At 37.5% G+C, this 24,236-nt stretch overlaps 4 protein-coding genes and 1 pseudogene across 9 annotated transcripts in view; 2 read left to right on the forward strand and 3 right to left on the reverse strand.

The window, feature by feature from the left end:
* The window catches only part of LOC127681614 (zinc finger protein 665-like), a 233,961-nt gene that overhangs the window by 191,550 nt on the left and 18,175 nt on the right, over positions 1-24,236 (reverse strand). The window lies entirely within an intron of this gene.
* LOC127681600 (oocyte zinc finger protein XlCOF6-like) overlaps positions 1-24,236 on the forward strand; it is a 1,434,619-nt gene that overhangs the window by 135,264 nt on the left and 1,275,119 nt on the right. The gene's annotated exons all lie outside the window — the stretch shown is intronic.
* The window catches only part of LOC127681615 (oocyte zinc finger protein XlCOF6-like), a 988,257-nt gene that overhangs the window by 76,726 nt on the left and 887,295 nt on the right, over positions 1-24,236 (reverse strand). The gene's annotated exons all lie outside the window — the stretch shown is intronic.
* Positions 1-24,236, forward strand: part of LOC127681631 (gastrula zinc finger protein XlCGF26.1-like) — a 117,080-nt pseudogene that overhangs the window by 24,573 nt on the left and 68,271 nt on the right.
* The window catches only part of LOC127681617 (oocyte zinc finger protein XlCOF6-like), a 1,149,846-nt gene continuing 1,141,739 nt past the window's right edge, over positions 16,130-24,236 (reverse strand). Inside the window, exons 4-5 of one of the 2 annotated variants that reach the window (XM_052178092.1) lie at positions 17,085-18,983; positions 16,130-17,000 (exon numbers count right to left, since the gene is read on the reverse strand). In XM_052178092.1, coding sequence (XP_052034052.1) covers positions 16,912-17,000; positions 17,085-18,983 — 1,988 coding nt within the window. In that variant the 3' untranslated portion in view covers positions 16,130-16,911. Of the gene's footprint in view, positions 18,984-24,236 lie in introns of both variants that reach the window. The other variant, XM_052178091.1, reaches the window with a different exon arrangement.

Genomic DNA, 24,236 nt, shown 5'->3' on the forward strand with positions numbered 1-24,236 from the left:
GTCTGGAATAAAAATCCTCTTGCTATTGCATCAAGACTGTTTCTCGTGAGTGATATGGATGTTGTCTTCCGAGGCACCGGGTGCTGGGGCGCCCTCAGTTTTTGGTGGGTGTTACATATTGTGCTATGTAACTGCATGTCTCTAAACTCTTTAATAGCATTTGATTGAGCCAAATTCCTTTAAAACTCAGAACAGTGCTACCTATTGGCTCATACTACAGATCATTTTAGAACCATTTCTTGTTGTGTCTTAAGATTACATGCCATGTGATCACGTATTATGAAAGTTGTGTAAGTGCTGAGGGAAAAGTGAGGAACACAAATTTCCAATTTCCCGTTCAAGATCCTTCTACATTTTCCTTTTTTCTTAGCGAACTTTCATAGATAACTTTTTACAACTTAGAAATAAACACTAAAATCACTTTTCAAAGTACCTCCCCTTTTTTTCCCAACTTCAACTACCAGGCTGTAAGTTTGAACCCTGCAATTCCTGGGTAGATAAAACAGAGGCTACACTGCTTAGACCCTTGCTGTTAGGCTACAGGGGGTAATTGCCTGAGCCAGCAGCTTTTAACCCTCAGAATGAGCAAAATGTTTTAGGAAATTTTTAGAAGTTATCATCAGTATTGTTAGAGAGTTAGAGCTTCTGGACACCATCAGTCTTTAAATCCACAGTAGAATCCTGCTCTGTGTTTCCTTTCAACCCCCTCCAGGTTGGGAGGTGCACAGCAGGCCTTCATCTCCAAAAGACTAGATCAGAACTCTGGGTCCTTGTGTGGGGAGGGTTCCATTGCATAGGCTCTGGTAATGGGATAGCTTTTCCTTGCCTCAGGTGATCCATATGTTCGTCTTGAGACTCTGATGAAATAGCACACAGAGGCACAATTTGTTTCACAAAATCACTGCAATTGGAGGTATCCAGACGTGTGAAAGAAACTGAGGCAGCTTTATGTCCCAACTATGGAAGGATTTCTCTGTAATCCTTGTGTAGCATGTAGAAAGTCCAGAGTTCAATCCCCTGCACTTCCCACATGGCAGCATTAGAATGAAAACCTAGCACTTAAGGAAGTGAAGCAGCAGAAACAAGTTAAAAATTAACCTTGGAGAGACACTGAGTTGGAAGTCAGCCAGGGCTGCTTGAGAAATCCTATCAAAAAATGGAAGGAGGCAGGGGTGTTGGTATATATCTTGATCCATGTCTGTGTTCAAGGTCAACCTGGTTTACATAGGGTGTTTCAGGGAAGACAGACACCACAGTGAGATTCTGTCTCTAAATAAATGAATTAAAAATAAAGAAATGAATAAGCCATGTGACTAGACTAGGTTTGCTTCCAATGTTGTAGTTGTGCTCTAATATTGCAAGAAAAAATTAAAAATTTTAAATAAGTTACAATAAAAATTGCCAGTGTGTCATTGGCTGCAGTTTTCAGTTTTCGGTCTCGTTAAAGGCTCATGATTTTTTAACATATTTTGTGATTAAGATAATTTTAAGAGTGATACAGTTGTGGCCATTATAGGCTTATTTCTACTTTTCCACAAGATTATTGGCTACAATGGTAGAAACAAAATTTAACCCTCCAAGATTGAAAAGGAGATCTCAGTGGAAATTTATTTGATATCACACAGGCTCCTTTGATTACTGTGAAACAATGAGTAGAATTTTTCTGGGAATCCTGAAATTACAGTTTCCTTTTGTTATTTGACCCTCATACAAGTCTTTGCAGGACAGGTGGGTTTGAATCTGGTATTAGACAAAAGGCTCAGAATAGAAGATATTTACATTTGAGGAACCTCATACAATGTGCTTGCCTAGGGTCAGGTTTTGGTGGCACATGCCTTTAATCCCAGCACTCAGGAGGACTTAAACCTGTTTTCAAGGTAGAAAACATTTGTTCCTTCTTTCAAACAACAATCAAATTGGTTATTACAAAACATTGATGGTTGATCTATTACATGGCAACCCTTTTTAGGCAAAACTAATAATTGTTATCCAAAAGATAATTTGTTACTCTCAGATCACATGTTTGTTCCTTTGAGTTTCCCCCTGCTTCAGTACAGATACCTGATTTGGGTGCTCTAGCAACTATTTTTAAGATGTTAAAAATAAAGCTTTTAATAATAGTGTGTGTGTGTGTGTGTGTGTGTGTGTATATAAAATTTTTTATAATTGCTTAAAATTGCTTCCTTTTTAATACTGCTAATTCTTAATTTTTACAATTGTTTATGCAAATGTAATTCAAATTTAAAAAGATATGTTCTTTTTTTTTTTAAAGATTTATTTATTATTATATGTAAGTACACTGTAGCTGTCCTCAGACCAGAAGAGAGCATCAGATCTCATTATGGATGGTTGTGATCCACCATGTGGTTGCTGGGATTTGAACTCAGGACCTTTCGAAGAGCAGTCAGTGATCTTAACTGCTGAGCCATCACTCCAGCCCCCACAAGATATGTTCTTTAAATGAACATATATCTAAGAGCTAATCAAAAGGCTGAGAGACAGCCATGAGTGCTGGAAGCTGAACTCCTGTATTTTATGGTTGTAAGCCTGGAGAGATGGCTCAGCCATTAAGGGCTAGGCCCTCAATCATGGAGCATGGGGGCTCGGATCCCAGGAACCACATGGTGGCTTGCAACCACCTATGTATGATAAAATATGACACCCTATTGGCATATCTGAAGACAGCTACAATATACTTCTAGATAATTACTCTTTGAAAAGGTGCCTGGACGAAGACCCCTTAAGTCAAGGCACATAAAATTTGTATCTCAGACAGGCTATATAGAAACAGTTGGATGAACAAGCATATTATTTATATCATCCATAGGATAATGGCTTAAAAAATAATTTTGTATTTTTGTGCACATCAAAGTCTAAAGATTTGTTCTTGGTGTCCTCAGTTTCTACCTCTACCACATAATGGTGTTAATCCTAGAGGTCTTAATTAATTATTACAGATAAATAATACTCATATTTCTAATTTAAAAGTTTAAAATATGTGCATGTGACTAATGATTCATCCTTTAGGCTTTCTAGTTGCAACTGCACTAAGAGAAAAAGCAACTAAGAAATGCTACGTTTATTTTCTATACATGCTGCCTAAAAGGAAAAGAGAGGGGAAATTGTGACCCTGTGCATATTATTTAAATTATGCTTGAATATTTTAAAGAAAATTTTAAAATTTGGATGTCAAGGAATTCTGTTCTCAGTGTATATAACATCCTGTAACTGGGCATACTGATGCCTCAGGAAATGAAGGAAATCACTTATTGACATACGCCATGATCCTGACTTAATATTGGGAAAGAAGGCGTGTCTATGTCTTTTCCACAGAATGCTGTAGAAGCATGCTAGCTGCTAGAGTGATTGGTGTGGCATGCTGAAGATATGCTGACTGTGGGCTTCCTGAGTGTCCAGACAATGGTAACATAAGAGCTATTTTGGGTATATGTTCTTGACTTACTTTAATTGTGAAATGCCCCAGATTAGATGAATTGCCTTGCTTCAAGTATTTAGACTTTGTGGAGCAGAACATGGAGACTATTCAGCTAGCTTAGAAAAAAATTAATCTAAAGAGGAGTTATAATGTGACTCTTTTCTTTCCTTTAATGTGATCAGCTAACTAAACCATAGACTGGTCTAGAAATAAATCAATATTGGAGATTCCAATTATGAAGATGGCTAATAATCTCCTTCAGCCAGCTGAGTTAATTTAAAATACAGTCTCCACTTTTCATCTATGAATCTGGCATTAAGAAAAAGTATCTTTATTTTGTGTTCTTTTAAATATACAAGTGTTTAGGTGACATATATTTCTGCCTGTGCATCTTGTGCATGCTTGTGCCCATGAAGGCCAGAAAAGACCATCACATTTCCTGCAACTAGAGTTACAAAATTTTATGAACCACAATATAGTTGATGCAAATTGTACCCAGGACCTCTCAAAAAGCAACCATTTTCATTTCCTCAGCCATTTCTCCAGCCTGAAACTGGAACTTGCTAAAACATCTGTATGGGCAAACATGTACATAAGTGTCTAGAGAATCTAGAGAGATTTGTTCAATTCTCTGCGTCAGAATTAAAGGCATCTGTGTACCACTGGGTATGGGTGATCCAGTGCCAGCCCTCTGATATAGAAGTGTGTCTTAGTTATTTTTCCACTTCTATGGTAAAACAGCATGACCAAGGCAAGTTACAGAATGAAGGTTTTATATGGTTCCTGAAGATTAAAGCCCATGGAGAATGGCACATCATGGAGGTTGGCAGCTGAGCTGGAAGCTGAGAGCTGAGGGTTCATATAGAGATCCACAAAAAGGATGCAGAGTAAATGCACTCAGAAGAGGGAGTCTTTTAACTCCAGAAGCTCACATCCAGTGCCTTTTTTCCTCCAAGGCTACGCCTTCACAGAGACCACAGACAATATGTTCATTCAAACCACCACGAGTAGTATGTGCACTCTCATAGAAGTCTCCCATTTCTTTCCATAGTTCCCCTCTAAGTAGTTTACTAGAGGCTGTTCTTAGACAATTACTGTGTAGGACAAAGATTGTACAATACCTCAGTTCATCATACAGTGAGCCCCAAATGTAAACAAGATTAAACAAAATCAACCATGGTTCAGTAGGTGGAGCAAGCAACCAGATGACAGGCGGAGAACCCTGGATTATTAAAAAGAAATCATAGAGAGTAAGATGGAGTTTGGTGCAAAGACAGAGATGCACAGGAAGAAGCACTGAGGTCCATTCAGTTTGGATGAGATCATGTGAGAAGGTGTGGCAGCAAGAGCTTCCTTCTGGGATTTTACCTGAAGAGGAAGGTCAGCAGGTGCTTTCTCTGCCTCTCTGAGATAGCAGGCTTCCACTCAGCACCTGGCTCCTGAGTGTTCCTTGGGAAAATTGAATGACTTAGAATTTATCACACACAGCAGACCTCTCAATTGCAACTATTACCTTTTCCATTGTTCTACTTTTGCTAACATTCTCATCCTCTGGGGCTTTCCATTTAGGACCTTGTCACTGAAGACTGACCTGTTGTTTTAGGGTACTGGTGTACTTATGGAATAATTCTAGGAATATCTTTGCTGTGTAAAACTCCCATCTGCCTACATGGCTGGAACTGCAGTGTCTAGTCCATATTGAAATTGTCCAAAGCATATCCTGGATTCTGATGCCAAAAGTGACAGCATATGTAGAAAGCAAGATCTATTCTAGGCTGACTCATGTTTGAGAACTATCTAGAGCCAAACGCATGGTGTCCTTAAGAAGATTAATTTTATTAATCTTTATTATTGCTTAGAGTGATTGCTCCTTGGTAACACATTTTAATTCTGGGACAGGTATATTTTCATCCACTTACAAAATTGTTTCTAAGCAAAATACGTTGAATCAGGTTACCTTGATCACAGTCTTTCTCCCCAGGGCTTTTCTCTTGATTAAACTTCCCAAATTATTTAATTGAAAGGCTATCCCATAACAAAGATTTAAAATTACCCATTTGAGGTATGTAACTAAGTGTTCATTGCAGCAACAGGAAAAGTATTTGCAGTTGGAGCATTGCTTCCACTTTCAGACCAGAGCAAGTGGGACAGTGTAACGTGAAAAGGGCTGGGTAAAGCGGGATCGGCAATATGTAGATCACAGACTAATGGTTAAGGGAGTCAGTTTTAGGGGTTAAAATGATTAAGAGGACCCTGAATCAGGAAGCATGAGTGATTATGTAATTTCCCAGCATGCATCAACTCATGCATTTGAATGAAATCAGACCAGATTGGTGGGTATACAATTTCTGAAGATTAGCTTGAGCCACTGAATATTAAATTTCCAGTTAATGGTCTGTGCTATGCAGATATGTGCAGTCCTCACTGACATTGTTAACTCAGCTCAGAGATTTCAGACAGGGACTATTGACTCAAGCTGTGTTTGTCGGGTTATAGATCTCAGCTCACATTGCATATAGGAGGAAAGTCAAACTGAATCTAGTAATACCATTCCCTCTACCAGGAAAGGGTCTGGTATTTTTCAAAGTCAGTATACCTATCTGTTTTTCAATTATATTCATGATTTTTTTAAAGTCAATTGTTAATATTACTATTTAAATGATATTTTCTTTATGCATCACTGCTCTGATTTAGCACTAGTTCCTATTCTCCAATGTTTCCCATTTATAAGAATTTCATTTCTTTTTCTCAGAGGCTTTCATATTTCTTTCTAGCAAGGTTTAATATAGTTCACCCTTGCTCATGCTGTGTAGCTATGACTTTCTTTGAACCCCTAATTCTGGCTCTACTGCCCAATGCTTGGAAGACAGTCCTGCAACTTCTTTCAGGCTGGGCCCTGACTGGTCAATAAGAAGGGAAAGACAGCACTGACTGAGGGTCCTCCCATTTCCCTGTATCTTGCATGGGATAGAAAACCAAAAGGGACCTGTGTAAGAATTGAGTTTAGTGAGGAGATTTGAAGCTGATGTATTCAGAGGACAGCAGTGGACCTGTTGGAAGGAATGTGCTTTAATTCACATGTCTATTCCCTGAAGAATATGGGACCATAAATCCTTTTAAAATATTTTGAAATAAGTTTTGAGATTATAGGTAAACCATGTCAAGCTTCTCATTCACCCTAATGTTAATTCTCAAACCCTGGGGCAACTGTCTGAGATGCCTAATTAACACATCAAAGCAGTTTTAATTGTTGTTAGTCCTTGACTTTCACTAAGTTTGCCTACAGGACTTCCCAGTTATGAGGTAGAGATTGCTGCAATGAGCATTGTGTGTGCAATGGATTGTGAACACCGATGACCCTGTGCTATAGAAGAGGAACAGGAAGTGTTCTGGGAGACAGGGAAATTAGGGTGGAAAAGCAAAGCTGGAAAGCTGCAGCTGTCAAAGACCTTTGATCTCTGATTCCTCCAGTAGAGGAGCTGCTGCTGTCCTATGGCCCAGCAAGGTCGTCCAAGCTAAATAGGGATTCGCAGCAGGCCTAGCAATTGCTAGTTACATAGGGAGATAGCCTCAATGTTCTTTCCAGGTTTCTGCATTGATGCAACCATAGGGCAACATGAGGGAGAAAAAACAACACAGTAAACCCTGTTCTTTACACAGTCTCATACTATCCAAGCTTATGTGTGCCTGCAGTCTATAGGGTCTCACATGTAGACTACAGGCACACAAAATGATAGAGTTGGAGTGCTTCTAAGAAATCTCATTATATTTTCATGCACTCAATTTTAATTTTAACAAGTATCAGAATTCTTATGCTCATTGCAGTTACATTGATGATGACCTAAATTTTAAAATAACCTAAATGTCCATTCACTGAGGATAAGATGGGGACTTCAGGAGGACACTGCGGTAAAGGAATGGTTAAGGACTGGTTAGCAATGGTTAATGGACTCTATACCTGTAAAACATTCAGGATTAATGTTGTATTGGTCATGAAACACCATGTAATGTTACTTTGCACAGTGTTAACACACTTCTTTATCTCCATAGATTTTAACCTTTAGCTCTCATTTGTCAAATGGGTGAGAGCTTCACCCATCTTTTCTACACTGCAGGTAGCAATGGAGAGTTCAAGGCAGAGGCTACAAAATCTAAATGAAGCAATCATCTTCAAAGTGTTTTTCTAATGTTCTTTTAGTTGGTATGTAGAGAAGAAAAACTGACTGTCAAGGTTTTTGTAGCAAGAAGTCTTAATAGTAATGAGGACCAAATATGCTATCATAAACAAATATAAGAAGATCGAACTAATCCTCTGCCTCCTATCAGATCACTATGGAGTAAAAGTGGTCTTCAATAGCAACAAAAACAACAGAAAACCCACATACACGTGGAAACTGAACAATATTCTACTCAATGATACCTTGGTCAAGGAAGAAATAAAGAAAGAAATTAAAGACTTTTTAGAACACAATGAAAATGAAGACACAACATACCCAAATCTATGGGACACAATGAAAGCAGTGCTAAGAGGAAAACTCATAGCCCTGAGTGCCTCCAAAAAGAAAATGGAGAGAGCATACACTAATAGCTTAATGACACACCTGAAAGCCCTGGAACAAAAAGAAGCTATTTCACCCAGGAGGAGTAGAAGGCAGGAAATCATCAAACTCAGGGCCAAAATCAATCAAGTAGAAACAAAGAGAACCATACAAAGAATCAACAAAACCAGGAGCTGGTTCTTTGAGAAAATCAACAAGATAGATAAACCCTTAGCCAGACTAACCAACGGGCACAGAGACAGTATACAGATTAACAAACTTAGAAATGAAAAGGGAGCTATAACAACAGAAACTGAGGAAATTCAAAAAATCATTAGATCCTACTACAAAAGCCTATACTCAACACAACTGGAGAATCTGGAGGAAATGGACAGTTTCCTAGACAGATATCTGACACCAAATCTAAATCAGGATCAAATAGATCATCCAAACAGTCCCATAACACCTGAAGAAATTAAAAGGGTCATAGAAAGTCTCCCAACCAAAAAAAGCACGGGACCAGATGGCTTCAGTGCAGTATTCTATCAGACCTTCATAGAAGACCTAACACCAATACTCTTCAAACTATTCCACAAAATAGAAACAGAAGGAACTCTACCCAACTCATTCTATGAAGCCACAATTACGCTGATACCAAAACCACACAAAGATCCAACAAAGAAAGAGAACTTCAGGCCAATTTCCCTTATGAATATTGATGCAAAAATACGTAATAAAATTCTTGCCAACCAAATCCAAGAACACATCAAAACAATCATCCACCATGATCAAGTAGGCTTCATCCCAGGGATGCAGGGATGGTTCAATATAAGGAAATCCATCAATGCTATCCACTACATAAACAAACTCAAAGAAAAAAACCATATGATCATCTCATTAGATGCAGAAAAAGCATTTGACAAAATTCAGCATCTTTTCATGCTAAAAGTCTTGGAAAGAACAGGAATTCAAGGCCCATACCTAAACACTGTTAAAGCAATTATACAGCAAACCAGTAGTTAACATCAAACTAAATGGAGAGAAACTTGAAGCAATCCCACTAAAATCAGGGTCTAGACAAGGCTGTCCTCTCGCTCCATATCTTTTCAAGATAGTACTTTAAGTTCTAGCTAGAGCAATTAGACAACATAAGGAGGTCAAGGGGATACAAATTGGAAAGGAAGAAGTCAAATTATCACTATTTTAAGATGACATGATAGTCTGCTTAAGTGACCCGAAAACCTCCACCAGAGAACTCCTACAGCTGATAAACAACTTCAGCAAAGTGGCTGGTTATAAAATCAACTCAAGCAAATCAGTTGTGTTCCTATACTCAAAGGATAAGCAGGCTGAGAAAGAAGTTAGGGAAATTACACCCTTCACAATAGCCACAAACAATATAAAGTATCTTGGTGTAACTCTAACCAAACAAGTGAAAGATCTATACGACAAGAACTTCAGGTCTCTGAAGAAGGAAATCGAAGAAGACCTCAGAAAATGGAAAAATCTGCCATGCTCGTGGATCGGCAGGATTAATATAGTTAAAATGGCCATCTTGCCAAAAGTGATCTACAGATTCAATGCAATCCCCATCAAAATCCCAACTCATGGAGAGAAGAAGGTTTATGGGACATATGGGTAGGGGGGATCTGGGAAAGGGGAAATCATTTGGAATGTAAACAAAGAATATAGGAAATATAAATATTAAAAAAAAAAAAACAAGTATTCTGTGAGGCTGTTTTAGGAATTTACATTTTGGCCCTACCCGACGTTCTCAATGGCCTGGCTCTTGACTTGCTCTGAGCATGTCAATCCAAAGAGGGAGAACACAGAGTGGTTTCAGAAATGCTCCTCCCCTCCCAACAATGTGTCCTTGACTATATTGTGTGACATTAAGCGCTGGCTTTCATCATCTATGTCAATGCCACTGAGAGGCGAAGGGTACACCGCAGTCCATTTATTATTACAACAAGGCCACTGACTGATGAGTAGCATTTCTCATGACTGATTGTATCTTCACCTATCTATGGACACAGCCATTTAGGGTGCTCCAAATTTTACTCATGTAATGTCTAAAGGGTTTTTCATCATGATCTCCTGGCTGGGATCTCTGTGAATCATCAGAAAGAGGAATGAAACCGAAAATATTATAGCATAGGTAGTAGGATCTCTGGAGTTTGGGGTCACCCTGATTTACAGAGCAAATCTCCGAACAGTCAGGACTTCAGCGAGAATCTTTAGCCCAGAAATCTCATGGCTGGTGGCCCTCTGTCCCTCCGAAGCACGGTGTTTTTCTCCTGCATCTCCTAGCCTGCCTATTGGAACGTGCAAGTACCATTTTTCTGCCCATCCTTTAGCTCCTAGCATATTTATTAATCAATCAAAAACCAATTGGGAAAAAGAAATTTCTGTATCTATAAGCAGCTTCCAGAACAAAGAATCAGAACCACTCCCTACAGAGAACAGAGACCAGCATGGCTTGAACTGTACTCCCCATGTTCCCATTCTTTGTGTACAAGGTATAAACTCCACAGAACATGTCTGTGCTAGGAGGTCAAGACGTTAGGAAAGTAAACTTCTGGCCCTACTCCAGTAACATTTCTGTTCTTCTAAACAGGAGAATTCAGCAAGGTACCATCATAAAGAGATTGTATGGGAGCCTGTTAGATGGTGGCTATTTAGAAGAAAATGAAGAGACTTTCAGAAGCCGGACCATCTGTGCCTGACATTGGACATCAGCCTCTAGAACTAGGAGATGTTACTGTTTCTGTTGTTTAATCATTGCAGTCTCTGGCCTTGTGTCTTAACCCAGGTAGACCAATGCAACTATCTCAGAAGTGACACTAAAGACTGGCAGAGATCTGATTGCAGTTTTGAATAGCAGATAGGTCTTAATAGTGTTATTAAAAGAGCTTAACAATTACTATCTACTTAGGAATGCTTATAGGATCATCATTGAGGATAAAGAAAGCATCTACTTATATTTAGATTATCACTACAAGATAGTCCCTCTTATAGTTCTGCAGAGATCTGCTCAAAAGTGTGTGCTAATACATAGTGACTGTATAATAGGAACAGGAAAAGCAGGTACAAGACAAGGCTGTACACTCTCCCAATGTCTCTTCAATATACTACTTGAAGTTGTAGCAACAGCAATAAGACAGAAAAAGGAGATGAAGTGGATACAAACTGGAAAGGAAGAAGTCGAAATATCACTATTTTCAGATGATATGGCAGTATACATGGGTGAACCCATAAATTCTACCAGACAATTCATAAATATTTTAGCAAAGTGACTGGATGCAAATTTGACTCTAAGAAATCAGTAGCCCTCTTCCACACAGTCATGTTCTACCAATAGAATGTTCTCACTGCACATGGTACACAACAGGAAAGGAAAGATTTTTTTTATGTAAAAATGGTAAAAAAATAAATTTGTTTCAGCAGCAATGAACAATTTCTGCAAAATATAAGTAGGAATGCTAAAAGGATATGTAATTTTAAGAAAGCCAAGTTCAAAAGTATCCAGATTAAAATAAAAATCATTATTTAAATTGGAATAGTGGAAATTATTGATTATTTTCTGAGGAGTACAGCATAAGATATCAATAGAAAGTCAATTGAGACATTTTACAAGTTTGTTCAAATACCGAACAATTTTTATCAAAGTCATTCAGGAAATGAAAAAACAAAATAAAAATTCGTAGTGCTTGACTAACCCTCCAAATCCTTCACTGAAAACAAATCAGGAAACATGAATTTTCCCGATGTTACAGTATGCGACAGTCATAACAAAATTCATTTAATATTGATATTAAGGCACAAAGATATGTACATAGTATGGTAACATCAACACTGATATGCACAGTTCAGTGAAGTATAATTTCCCAAATATTAATTCTTACAAAGAAAGTCAATCACAGGAACCTTAAGAAAATCTTGAAACTATGTAAAATAGATTCCTACAGAATCAAGTTTACAAAGACAGAATGTGGAAAACAAACTTATACCATCTTTGTTTCCACACATTGTTGATGGATTTTTTTTTAAATGTTAGCTGTGGTTTATATATGTGGAGAGAACATGTATGTACTCTCTATGTGTGTTGTGAACTATATTCAGGAAAAGGCATCAGATGTCCAAAACTGACATTAAGGTTGGGTATCCCATGTGTTTTGGGAACTGAACTGATGTCCTATTCAAAAACAAAACAAAAAACAAACAAAATAACCCAAAAAGCACCTCTGTGAACTGGAACAGCCTCATAACTAAAAGGGCTTTGCTCAAGTGAAAAAGAGAAACAAACACAGACAATTCTGCACAAAATTTCTCAGCTCACATCCAGTTTCAGATGAGAAAATATCTTGAAGGAACTGTTTAAATTAGAACAACTTGAGACCCACTACTTCTTTTTTTTTCCCCCTCTATACTCTTTGTTTACATTCCAAATGCCTTCTCCTTTCCCGGTTCCCCCCTTCCCATAAGTGCCCTAAGCCCTCTTCCCTCTGCCCATTCCCCAATCACCTCTCTCCCATTTCTCTGTCCTGGTACTCCCCTAAAATGCTGGATCAAGCCTTTCCAGGGCTTCTAATCATGTCATTCAAATAAAGGTGCAAATGGGACTAAAAATTTGGGATCAGTGTACAGCACCGAGTTCCTGAAATTTCCATGGAACAAAATCTGAAGGATGGGTGACACCCCTAGTAAGGAACAACATGAAGAACAGGCAAAGGCTCATGTAATGTTCCCTTCTCTTCTAAGGATCTCAATTTTCTCTCTGAGATCTAACATTCATTTACACAATGCTCATCAACTTGCAGGGTGGTTTTCTCTGAAAACACAAGGAATAAGAAATAAAAGAAAAATAGCACATGACTACAGTTCTGAATCTTCCAGTATCAGTTCAAAGCCAGGTGAACAGGTTCTAGGTAATGACCATCCTCTTGAGTTGACTGTTAAGAAATGTGGAAAGTCTCCTAGAAAGGTGAGTGTCTGAGTCAGATGTGTTCTTGTACTGACTTAGCAGAGTACTAAAAGGCAGAGTCAGGCAGATGCTTCTTAAAAAATCACATTGTGTACTAGGTGACTTCCTAGTGATAGAGGGAAAAGAAGCTTTTTCAAGACAACAAATCAAAGAAAATTAACAGCAGGCCACCTAGCCATGTATGCATGGGAACAATGCACTATTCTAGAAGGAGAAAAAAGACACAGAATTTTTCTCATAGTTACCTGATCAGGATTATGTAAATTTTGATCTCAATTGTTATCTTAATGTATATTGCATTATCAAACTAGAAAAACATTATGGCCTAATACCACCTCACAGCATGCAGACATAAAGTGTTTTTACAGACTCTAAGGCATAACATTAATAAATCAGTATACAAAGACATATTTCTTAATGCTGTATTTACAAGTGACACTTCATATGTTTCAGATGGAAAATAAATATGGAGTGTTTCCAACTTAATCTATGTTTATACAACCATAACTTTAAAGACAGCTAATTTGTTTAAAAAAAAACACTTAACTATAACTTCACATGCCATTAAAATTCCAGTGATCTTTAAGGAACTAAGATCTAAAAAGCCCACTGGGAATGAAAAATCTCCAATAGCAAAGGCCACTCTCTTTACTAGGATAGTGATAAAACAGGGGAGTTAGAAACCATAGATGGGTGTGAAATATATACCAGCTTTGTACCTGCCACCAAGCAAATACGGCCATGTTTGCAAACAGCACACAAGAACTCCCACTTACAAATCATTATATAAATATCCTGGAAAAAATAAGATAAATGAAAAAAATCACAATGAGTCACACCTACATATTCAGTAATTATCAACACAGTAAAGATATGGACATTAGGATTTGAGGGTCAGTCTTTTCATGAGCAGGAAAGAAAGTAGTCTCAGTGATAGTCTAGTTCATGTCTGTCTACTAACCAAAAACTCCTGCACCCTGGGATGTTCTATGGGTTCTTCAATGCATTTCCAACCAAACTGGAGAGGCTGATACTTTTTTCAAGGCCCAAATGTGCAGGAAATGCAAGGGGATATTTGACCTGGACAGTGTCTTCCACTCCTCATTCCACACCATGTTGCATCCAGAATTCTCAGGACAAGGATGGGTTTCTGATCCCTCCTTCTTTCAGGATCCCAGTCCCTTTTCTTAGTTCTCCCATCAAAATATCAGTTTCAATCAAGTAATTTACCATTACCACATACTCCAAACGCTTCCCATCCTCAGACTGTAAGACAAGTTCTTTTGCAGCTGAAGAGAAGTTATCTTTCCCTGCATGGTCTTAGTCCTCCTGGGTTCCTAAAAATGAAGCCACTGGAAGTTCCTCTAGGAAAGCCCTTGAGGCTCCTGTATGACAGATAGTGTGGTCCTTATAATGCTAGTTCACAAATACTGTATGTTCCAACTCCAGAGAGCCTCTGATCCATTAATCTTCAAATGTGATATGGTGATTTTTCACTAAGTAAATGACTTTCAGCCTTCAAACTCTTTATGGATTCAATTCCACATAACTCCAATAGTGAATCTACCTGGAACTGTTCTGTCCACCCTCACTATACACTTGCTGTACCATAGACAAGTATGTGGATAAATGGTTATAGAATGAAGACAATCATATTGTGTTAGGGGTAGAAATTGAGATTTATTTTTATTGTATACAATTTGAAATTCTACAATAGCACACTGTAAATCTCTACACATTTGGAATAATTATTCCATTATTCCAATAAGTCATCAAGTAGTGGGGCGTAGATCCGATGAACTTGTGTAACTGGAATCTCCATAAATTGTACAGTTGGTTCAATTTCCTGATTATCAAGGCCTATTCCAGACACCTAACTTTGATTTACCTGGTGGGTGCGCTTTCAATATCCCCGACATTCCAATTGACAGAAATTAGACATAATCATTTTAAACCAAGGTCATGGTATAGTAAGTATGGATGTGATCAATATAAAACATGTTACATTTTCTAAGATCTCAATTTTCTGAGCCTTCACGAATTTTGTGTGAATAATTTTGCTTGAAGTAAAGACTTTTGTCTTTTTTCAGTACTTCCAAATGCATTTCCAGGATGTTTATTACATGTGTGAGCATGTTCCTTATTTACTACTAATAAGCTTTCTCATAGGTTCATGATATTTGTTGCTTTTTTTTTATTTGATCTTTTGGATTTGTTTTTTGTTTTTTGTTTTTTGGTTTTTTTTTGTTTTGTTTTTTGTTTTTTGTTTTTTTGAGACAGGGTTTCTTTGTATAGCTCCGGCTGTCCTGGAACTCACTCTTGTAGACCAGGCTGGCCTCGAACTCAGAAATCCACCTGCCTCTGCCTCCCAGAGTGCAGGGATTACAGGCTTGCACCACCACCACCCGGCCGGTTCATGATATTTGTAAAAACAAATTCACACATGAAATTAAGATGAGAGCAATACATTGATAGTAAGTTATTGAGTAATTTTTCAGGATGTATATGGTGTAATGTATAAAATATCAGTCTTCTGGAAATGACTTAAGAAAAATAAGGAAATCTAATAGATTTCTTTTGTTGGAGTCTTAAGGCACAACAAGACATGGCACCATAATGATCTGTAGTATGAGCCAATAGGTAGCATTGTTCTGAGTTTTATTGGAATTTGGCTCAATCAAATGCTATTAAAGAGTTTAGAGACATGTAGTTATACAGCACAATATGGATGTCTATCCCTGAAAATGAAGCCATATTTTTATTTATAGTTTGGTAGACTTTTCTCTCATTCATTCCTAAGAATTCATGAAAGAAAGACTTATGGTTGACGCTCCCAAATTATTTCATGTGGGTAGAGTCACTGAGAGTCAAAGAATTCATTTCCCAATCCTAAGACCTTGGAAATACATGTTTTCATTTGCTCTTAATCAACCTGTGACAGGGTCATTTTACCCTCCAAAGGAGTTGTTATCCACATATGGAAAATCACTAGTATTAAGTTCATGTTATAACCTTGCAGAAAATTTTAATGGCTCTCTTATATTTTTCATGAGAGACATTTCCTGGGGAGACACAACATATATTCATCTAAGCATCCCAAGTGGAAAATGATCAAAAAGAAAGAAAGAAACAAAGAAACAAAGAAAAACAAACAAACAAACCCAAATCAAACTGGATTAATCAATAAGCTTTATTAGATATACTTACATGACAATGATCTTTCTGATGAGAGCACAAGGGACACATAGTAAGTTGTTATCCTGGATTTAAATCCAGCATTTGATAGAGATTATGAATAATGGATACTCCAAGAATATCTATAGTCATCTTTTTTTTTTTTTTTTGAGAGGTTTCTCTGAGTAGGCCAGGCTAGCCTGGAACTCAGAAATCTGTCTGCATCTGGTCCCAAATTAATGGGATTAAAAGCATGCATCATCACTGCCCAGCCCTGTAGGCATCTCTATAGGATAAAGAACATCTGATTTTGTTTGGTGGCTCAGTGTATCAAATCCTCATTTAAGTAAGATTTGTCTGAATTTCTTTATGTGAGTTAAATATCAAAAGAATGCTGTCAGTATTATTAACCAGTTTGAAAGGTGTATTACATACCTTAATTAGCTTTCCTTTTGAATCATTTATTTCAGTTTCAAGGAAAGTGTCCAAAAATACTATATTCTTTTGGCTTCCCTACTTGGTTTTTATCTTTTATTATTTCAGGGTGAACAAGTAACTTTCCTACAATGTCATATTTTCAAAGTATTTCCCCACAGAAATAGTACACATTATCTGAGATTTGTACATGGCATGAATGTTTTCACAAGTTTTGCCTACTTGTAATAATTATTTTCTGTAGGGCATTATTTGCATTTGTAAAGTTTCTCATCTAAATGAGTTCTATGAAGAATTCTAAGACTGCCTTTGTCAGTAAAGCAATTTTCACATTTACTCCATCTCTAAGGTTTCTCTCCTGTATGAATTCTCTGATGATTTTGAAGATGGCATTTTTGGGTAAAGCATTTGTCACACTCACTGCATTTGTAAGGTTTCTCTCCTGTATGAATTCGCTGATGAAGATGAAGATGGCATTTTTTGGTAAAGCATTTGTAACATTCACTGCATTTGTAAGGTTTCTCTCCTGTATGAGTTCTATGATGACTTCTAAGACTGCCTTTGTCAGTAAAGCATTTGTCACATTCACTGCATTTGTAAGGCTTCTCTCCTGTATGAACAAGCTGGTGACATCGCAGACTACCTTTGTACTGGAAGCATTTGTCACATTCACTGCATTTGTAAGGTTTCTCTCCTGTATGAACAAGTTGGTGACATCGCAGACTACCTTTGTACTGGAAGCATTTGTCACATTCACTGCATCTGTAAGGTTTCTCTCCTGTATGAATTGTCCGATGAATTCTAAGACTGCCTTTGTCACTAAAGCATTTGCCACATTCACTGCATTTGTATGGTTTCTCTCCTGTATGAACAAGCTGATGACATTGCAAACTAACTTTGTACTGAAAGCATTTGTCACATTCACTGCATTTGTAAGGTTTCTCTCCTGTATGAATTTTCTGATGAATTCTAAGACTGCGTTTGTCACTAAAGCATTTGTCACATTCACTGCATTTGTAAGGTTTCTCTCCTGTATGAATGCTCTGATGAATTTGAAGATGGGATTTTCGGGTAAAGCCTTTGTCACATTCACAGCATTTGTAAGGTTTCTCTCCTGTATGAATTCTATGATGAGTTCTAAGACTGCCTTGGTCAGTAAAGCATTTGTCACATTCACTGCATTTGTAAGGTTTCTCTCCTGTATGAGTTCTATGATGAATTCTAAGACTGCAATTGTCAATATAGCATTTGTCACATTTACTACATTTGTAAGGTGTCTCTCCTGCATGCATTCTCTGATGACTTCGAAGACGGCATTTTCGGGTAAAGCATTTGTCACACTCACTGCATTTGTAAGGTTTCCCTCCTGTATGAATTCTATGATGAATTTTAAGACTGCTTTTGTAAGTAAAGCATTTGTAACATTCACTGCATTTGTAAGGTTTCTCTCTTGTATGAGTTCTATGATGAATTCTAAGATTGCCTTTGTAAGTAAAGTATTTGTCACATTCACTGCATTTGTAAGGTTTCTCTGCTGTATGAGTTCTATGATGAATTCTAAGACTGCCTTTGTAAGTAAAGCATCTGTCACATTCACTGCATTTGTAAGGTTTCTCTCCTGTATGAATTCTATGATGAACGTTAAGACTGCCTTTGCCAGTAAAGCATTTGTCACATTCACTGCATTTGTAAGGTTTCTCTCCTGTATGAGTTCTATGATGAATTCTAAGACTGTGATTGTCAATAAAGCATTTGTCACATTTACTACATTTGTAAGGTTTCGCTCCTGCATGCATTCTCTGATGACTTCGAAGAAGGCATTTTCGGGTAAAGCATTTGTCACACTCACTGCATTTGTAAGGTTTCTCTCCTGCATGAATTCTCTGATGAATTTGAAGAAGGGATTTTTTGATAAAACATTTGTCACATTCACTGCATTTGTAAGGTTTCTCTCTTGTATGAGTTCTATGATGAATTCTAAGACTGTCTTTGTGGGTAAAGCATTTGTCACATTCACTGCATTTGTAAAGCTTCTTGCCATTAGTGGTTTGTTTCAGCATCAGTTCATGGTTAGGCGCAACACCCTTATCAAATTCTGTACTGTTATATCCTTTCTTATGTATGTGTATTCCTTGATTTAGATTATTTATAGAGCACTCATTTAAACACTTTACACAGTCTTCATCTTTGGATACTTCTCTGGTTTTCCCAACTTTAAGTCTTTTCAGGTTTGGGGATTGAAGTGAGGCATCTCTGTGGTCAGTTTTATAAGGTGTACTTTGGGTGGATTCATTAATCATTTTGCTAAGTTCATTACATTTATAAGACTTCTCTTGCATATTCACATGGTCATTGGCACTGCACTCTATGTCTTGATCTAAGACCTTCCCATGTTTTCCACATATGAGATGATTTTCTGAAAAAGTACAAATAGACATATCAGGGATTACTGTATTGAGAAAAAAGAGATTCAGTAATGAGTGTCTGCCGACATTTCAGGATAACTAGATCTTCTCAAGAATTTGTGCCCTCAAAACAGGTTTCGCTTTTTTTCATAACAATTACAAGTATCCCCAGGAAACCCTCAATTCTGATATATATCAACTGACAAGATACGATAATACCCTTCTAAATCTTGTTTTAAAAACTGCACTTTGCAGAAGCTAGGACAAATAAGTGATCAGTACTGAACTTCCACTAACCAGATCTCTGAACATGTACCTCTAAATTTTTATTAAAATTTGATTCATAGTGACACTGCGTAGCTTAGTCATCTAGAAATTAATGATGTAATCTATAGATGCTTGTTTCACCAAGCAAATTACTAGGATTAAGATCATGCAGGGCTGGACAGTGGTGATGCATGCCTTTAATCCCAGCACTTGGGAGGCAGAGGCAGGTGGATTTCTGAGTTTGAGGCCAGCCTGGTCTACAGAGTGAGTTCCAGGACAGCCAGGGCTACACAGAGAAACCCTGTCTCGAAAACAACAACAACAACAACAAAAAGCTCATGCTGTACTGTATCAGTGGACCACATGTCAAAATGTAAATAAAAAAGTAACATCAATATTCTCCAATAAAAATATACCTTTATATCTACATAAAACCATTAGCATTGTTTAAAAAAAGACCTAAATGAGGATATCACCATGTTGCCTGGGGACACTGTGGACCTAGAGATGTTGGGAGGTCTGGTATATTCAGGGAAACTTGTAAGGAACCTTCTCTGCCAGTTAAAGCCACTGGAAATCCCAAGGAGCCCAGTGGTCTCTGGACCCATCCACCCCCAAACCCATGCATTACGAATTCCACTCCCCTTTAGCCTGCTCCTTCTCCCTCAGCAGAACACCACGCTGTCTGAACCTCTGAAAACACCACAGTCTCAAGGAATCCAGCAAATCCACTGCACACAGGGCAACTCTTCTGGATCATGCAGGGCAACAGACCTCACAGTCTGAAGATCTCCTAGGAAAACAGCAACAAAAAAGGCAACAGCCCCACAATCTGAAGGCCTGACTTGGGGTTTGCTATAGCCAGGTCAACTGGCCTACCAGGAGACTGGCAGCAACTCACAGACAAAAGAGGCAGGCATCAGTCAAAGACACTCAGACCACCTAGGATCAGGGATAACCAGATGGTGAGAGGCAGGTGGAAGAGCATAAACAACAGAAGCCAATATACTTTGGCATCATCAGAATATAGTTCTCCCATCACAGCAACACTTGGTACAACAATGCACCAGAAAATAAGGAAGCTGATCTAAAATACTATGTCAAGAAGATAATAGAGGCCTTTAAAGAGGCTATAATAACTAACTGAAAAAATACGGGAAAATGTGGGTAAATAGGTAGAAGACATTAAAGAGGAAACAAATAAATCCCTTAAAGAAATATAGGAAAACACAGTCAAATATGTGAAAAAATGAATAAAGTAATCCAAAACCAGAAAGTGGATGTAAAAACAATAAAGAAAACACAAATGGAGGCAAATCCTGAAATGAAAAACCTAGGAAAGAGTTCATGAATTACAGACATAAGCACCACCAACATAATATAGAAGATAGAATAGAGAACATCAGGCATAAAAGATACCTTAAATGACTGTGACAAAACAATCAAAGAAAATTAAAAACATAAAAATCTCATAACCCAAAACATCCAGGAAAACCAGCACATAATGAAAAGACAAAAATCTAAGAATAATAGGAATGGACGAGATCAATGATTCCCAGCTCAAACCGCCATAAAATACCTTCAACAAAATCAAGGAAGAAAACATCCCTAACCTAATGAAAGAGAAGACCATAAATATACAAAAAATCCTATAGAACACCAAATACATTGGACCAGAAAAAACATCCTCTTATCACATAATATTCAAAACACTAAAAGCACAGAACAAAGAAACAATATTAAAAGCTGAAAGAGAAAAAGCCCAAGTCTCATATAAAGGCAGACCTAAGCCAAGAGAGATTGCACAGAGGTCATGCTGACCCAAAGAGAACTCAAATGGCAGCCCAGGCTACTATACAAAGCAAAACTCTCCATCAACAAAGATGTAAAAACCAAAATATTCCAACACTAAATGAAATTTAAACAATATCTTTAAACCAATGCAGCCTTAGAGTATTCTAGAAAGGAAAACTCCACAAAATGTGGGTACTTATACCACAGGGAAAAAAAGATAATAATCATCTCACAACAAAGCCAAAAGAAGAGAGCCACAAGCACATAAAGCCACCCACCAAAGCAAACATAAAAGGAACAAACAGTCATCTGTCTTGACTATTTCTCAATATCAACAGACTCAATTCTGCTATAAAAAGACATGCTAGTCCGACGGTGGTGGTGCACGCCTGTAATCCTAGCACTCTGGGAGGCAGAGGTAGGCAGATTTCTGAGTTTGAGGCCAGCCTAGTCTACAGAGTGAGTTCCAGGACAGCCAGGGCTATACAGAGAAACCCTGTCTCCAATAAATCAAATGAACCCCTCCCCCAAAAAAAAGAAGAAGAAGAAGAAGACATAGGCTAACAGACTGGGTATATAAACAGGATTAGAATTTTGCTACTTCCAAAAAAACGCACCTCAATAACAAAGACAGACACTATCTCAGAGTAAAATGGGGGAAATGTCTTCCAAGCAAATGCTCCCAAGAAACAAGCAGAGTTGCCATCCTAATATTCAATATAATAGACTTTCAACCAAAAGTTTTCAAGTAAGAAGAGGACAGACAGATACTTCATATTCATCAAAGAAAAATCCACCAAAGATCAGTGTTAATTCTGAACACCTATGCAAATACAAGGGCACTCACATTAATAAAAAATTTTACTAAAGCTCAAAATACACACTGAACCCCACACAATAAAAGGGGAAGGCTTCAATTCCCAATTCTCACTAATGGATAGGTCACTAAAACAAAAACAAAACAGAGACACAGTGAAATTTATAGAGGTTATAAACCAAATTGATTTAGCAGCAATCTACAGAACATTTCACCCTAAACTAAGAGAATGTACCTGCTTCTCAGCACCTCATGGTACCTTCTTCAAAACTGACCATATAATCAGGCACAAAAAAACCTTCAACTGATACAAGAGGATTGAAATAATCACATGAACCCTATCAGATCACCACAGAGTAAGGCTGTTCTTCTTTTAGAAGATTTACTTATTATATGTAAGTACACGGTAGATGTCTTCACACACCCAGAAGAGGACATCAATCTCATTATGGATGCCCGTGAGCCACCATGTGGTTGCTAGGATTTGAACTCAAGACCTTTGGAAGAGCAGTCAGTGCTCTTATCCACTGAGCCATCTCTTCAGACTAAGGCTGGTCTTTATTAATAACAACACAAACAACAGAAAACTCACATAACCCTGGAAACTGAATAACTCCCTACTCTATGATAAATTAGTCAGGTAAGAAATAACAATAGAAATTAAAGATTTCCTGAAATTGAATGAATATGAAGACACACCATACCCTAACTTATAGAACACTGAGTGCCCTGGTAAAGCCGTGGGAGAGATCCTACACTAGCAACTCAAGAGCATATCTGAGAACTCTAGAACAAAAAGATGCAAACATACCCAAGAGGAGTAGATAACAGAAAATAGTCAGAGCTGAAATCAACCAAATAGAAACAAAAATAACTATACAAATGATCAAGAAAAACAACAATTTTTTTTGCAAAAATCAAAAAGATAAACTCCTAGCCAAACTAAAGGGCCCAGAGACAGTATCCAAACTAAAAAAAACAAAAATGAAAAGAGACACATAACAACACAATGGAAGACATTCCAAAAATCATCAGATCCTACTACAAAAGCCTATATTCAACAAAACTATAAAATCTAGATGAAATGGATGGTTTTCTAGACAGATACCATGTGATGATATGACAGTATACATAAACAATCCCAAAAATTCTAGCAGAGTTCTTCTATAGCTGATAAAAAAAAAAAAAACTTTGACAAGGTAGCTGTATATAATTAACTCATATAAATCAGTAGTCTTCCTTTATAAAAAGGATAAATGGGATGAGAAAGGAATTAGAGAAACAACACCCTTCAAAGTAGTCACAAATAATGTAAAAAATCTTGGGGTAACCTCTAAGCAAACAAGTGAAATATCAAGAACTTCAAGTCTCTCAAGAAAGAAATTGAATAAGACCTCAGAAAATAGAGAGATCTACCATGTTCATGAATTGGTCAAAGTAAGATAGTAACAATGCTCATCCAACCAAAAGCAATCTACAAGTTTAATGCAGTTACCATCAAAATCCCAACAAAATTCTTCAAAGATATGGAAAAACAAATTCTCAAATTTATCTGGAAAAGCAATAAAACCCAGAGTAGCTAAAACAATTTTTTTTTTTGGTTTTTTTTTTTGTTGTTGTTTTTGAGACAGGATTTCTCTGTATAGCCCTGGCTGTCCTGGAACTCACTCTGTAGACCAGGCTGGCCTTGAATTCAGAAATCCGCCTGCCTCTGCCTCCCAGAGTGCTGGGATTACAGGCGTGCGCCACCACTGCCCGGTGTAAAACAATTATTAACAATAAAAGAACTATGGGAAATTACCATCCTAGACTACAAGCTACACTACACCGAAATAGTGATTAAAACAGCATGGTATTGGTACAGAGACAGACAGGTTGAACAATGGATAAGAAGTGAAGATCCAGAAATAAAATCACGTACTTATGGACACTGGATCTTTGGCAAAGAAGCCAAAAATATGCAACAAAAAACAGAAAGCATCTTCAATAAATGGTGCTGGTCTAACTGGCACTCTGTATGTAGAAAAAGGAAAATAGATACATACCTATCACTGTGCACAAAGCTAAAGTCCAAGTAGATCAAGGACATTAACATAAAACCAAATGCACTGAATCTAATAAGAGACAAATTTAGAAAGGGCCTCAAACTCCCTGGCTCAGGCAGAAAATTCATATATAGAATTCCAGTGGCTCAGACTCTAAGATCAATAATCAATAAATGTGACCTCATGAAACTGGACAGCTTTTGTAAGTCAAAAAGACAAACTAGCAACCTACAGGTTGGGAAAAAATATTCTCTAATCCCATGCTCAACAGAGGGCTGAAACCCAAAATGAAAAAAAAAAGGATGTAAGAAGATAACCATGAAGAAACAACAATCCCCCCA

The sequence above is a fragment of the Apodemus sylvaticus genome, chromosome 3 (genome assembly GCF_947179515.1).
Source record: "Apodemus sylvaticus chromosome 3, mApoSyl1.1, whole genome shotgun sequence".
In the NCBI taxonomy this organism is placed as follows: Eukaryota; Metazoa; Chordata; class Mammalia; order Rodentia; family Muridae; genus Apodemus; species Apodemus sylvaticus.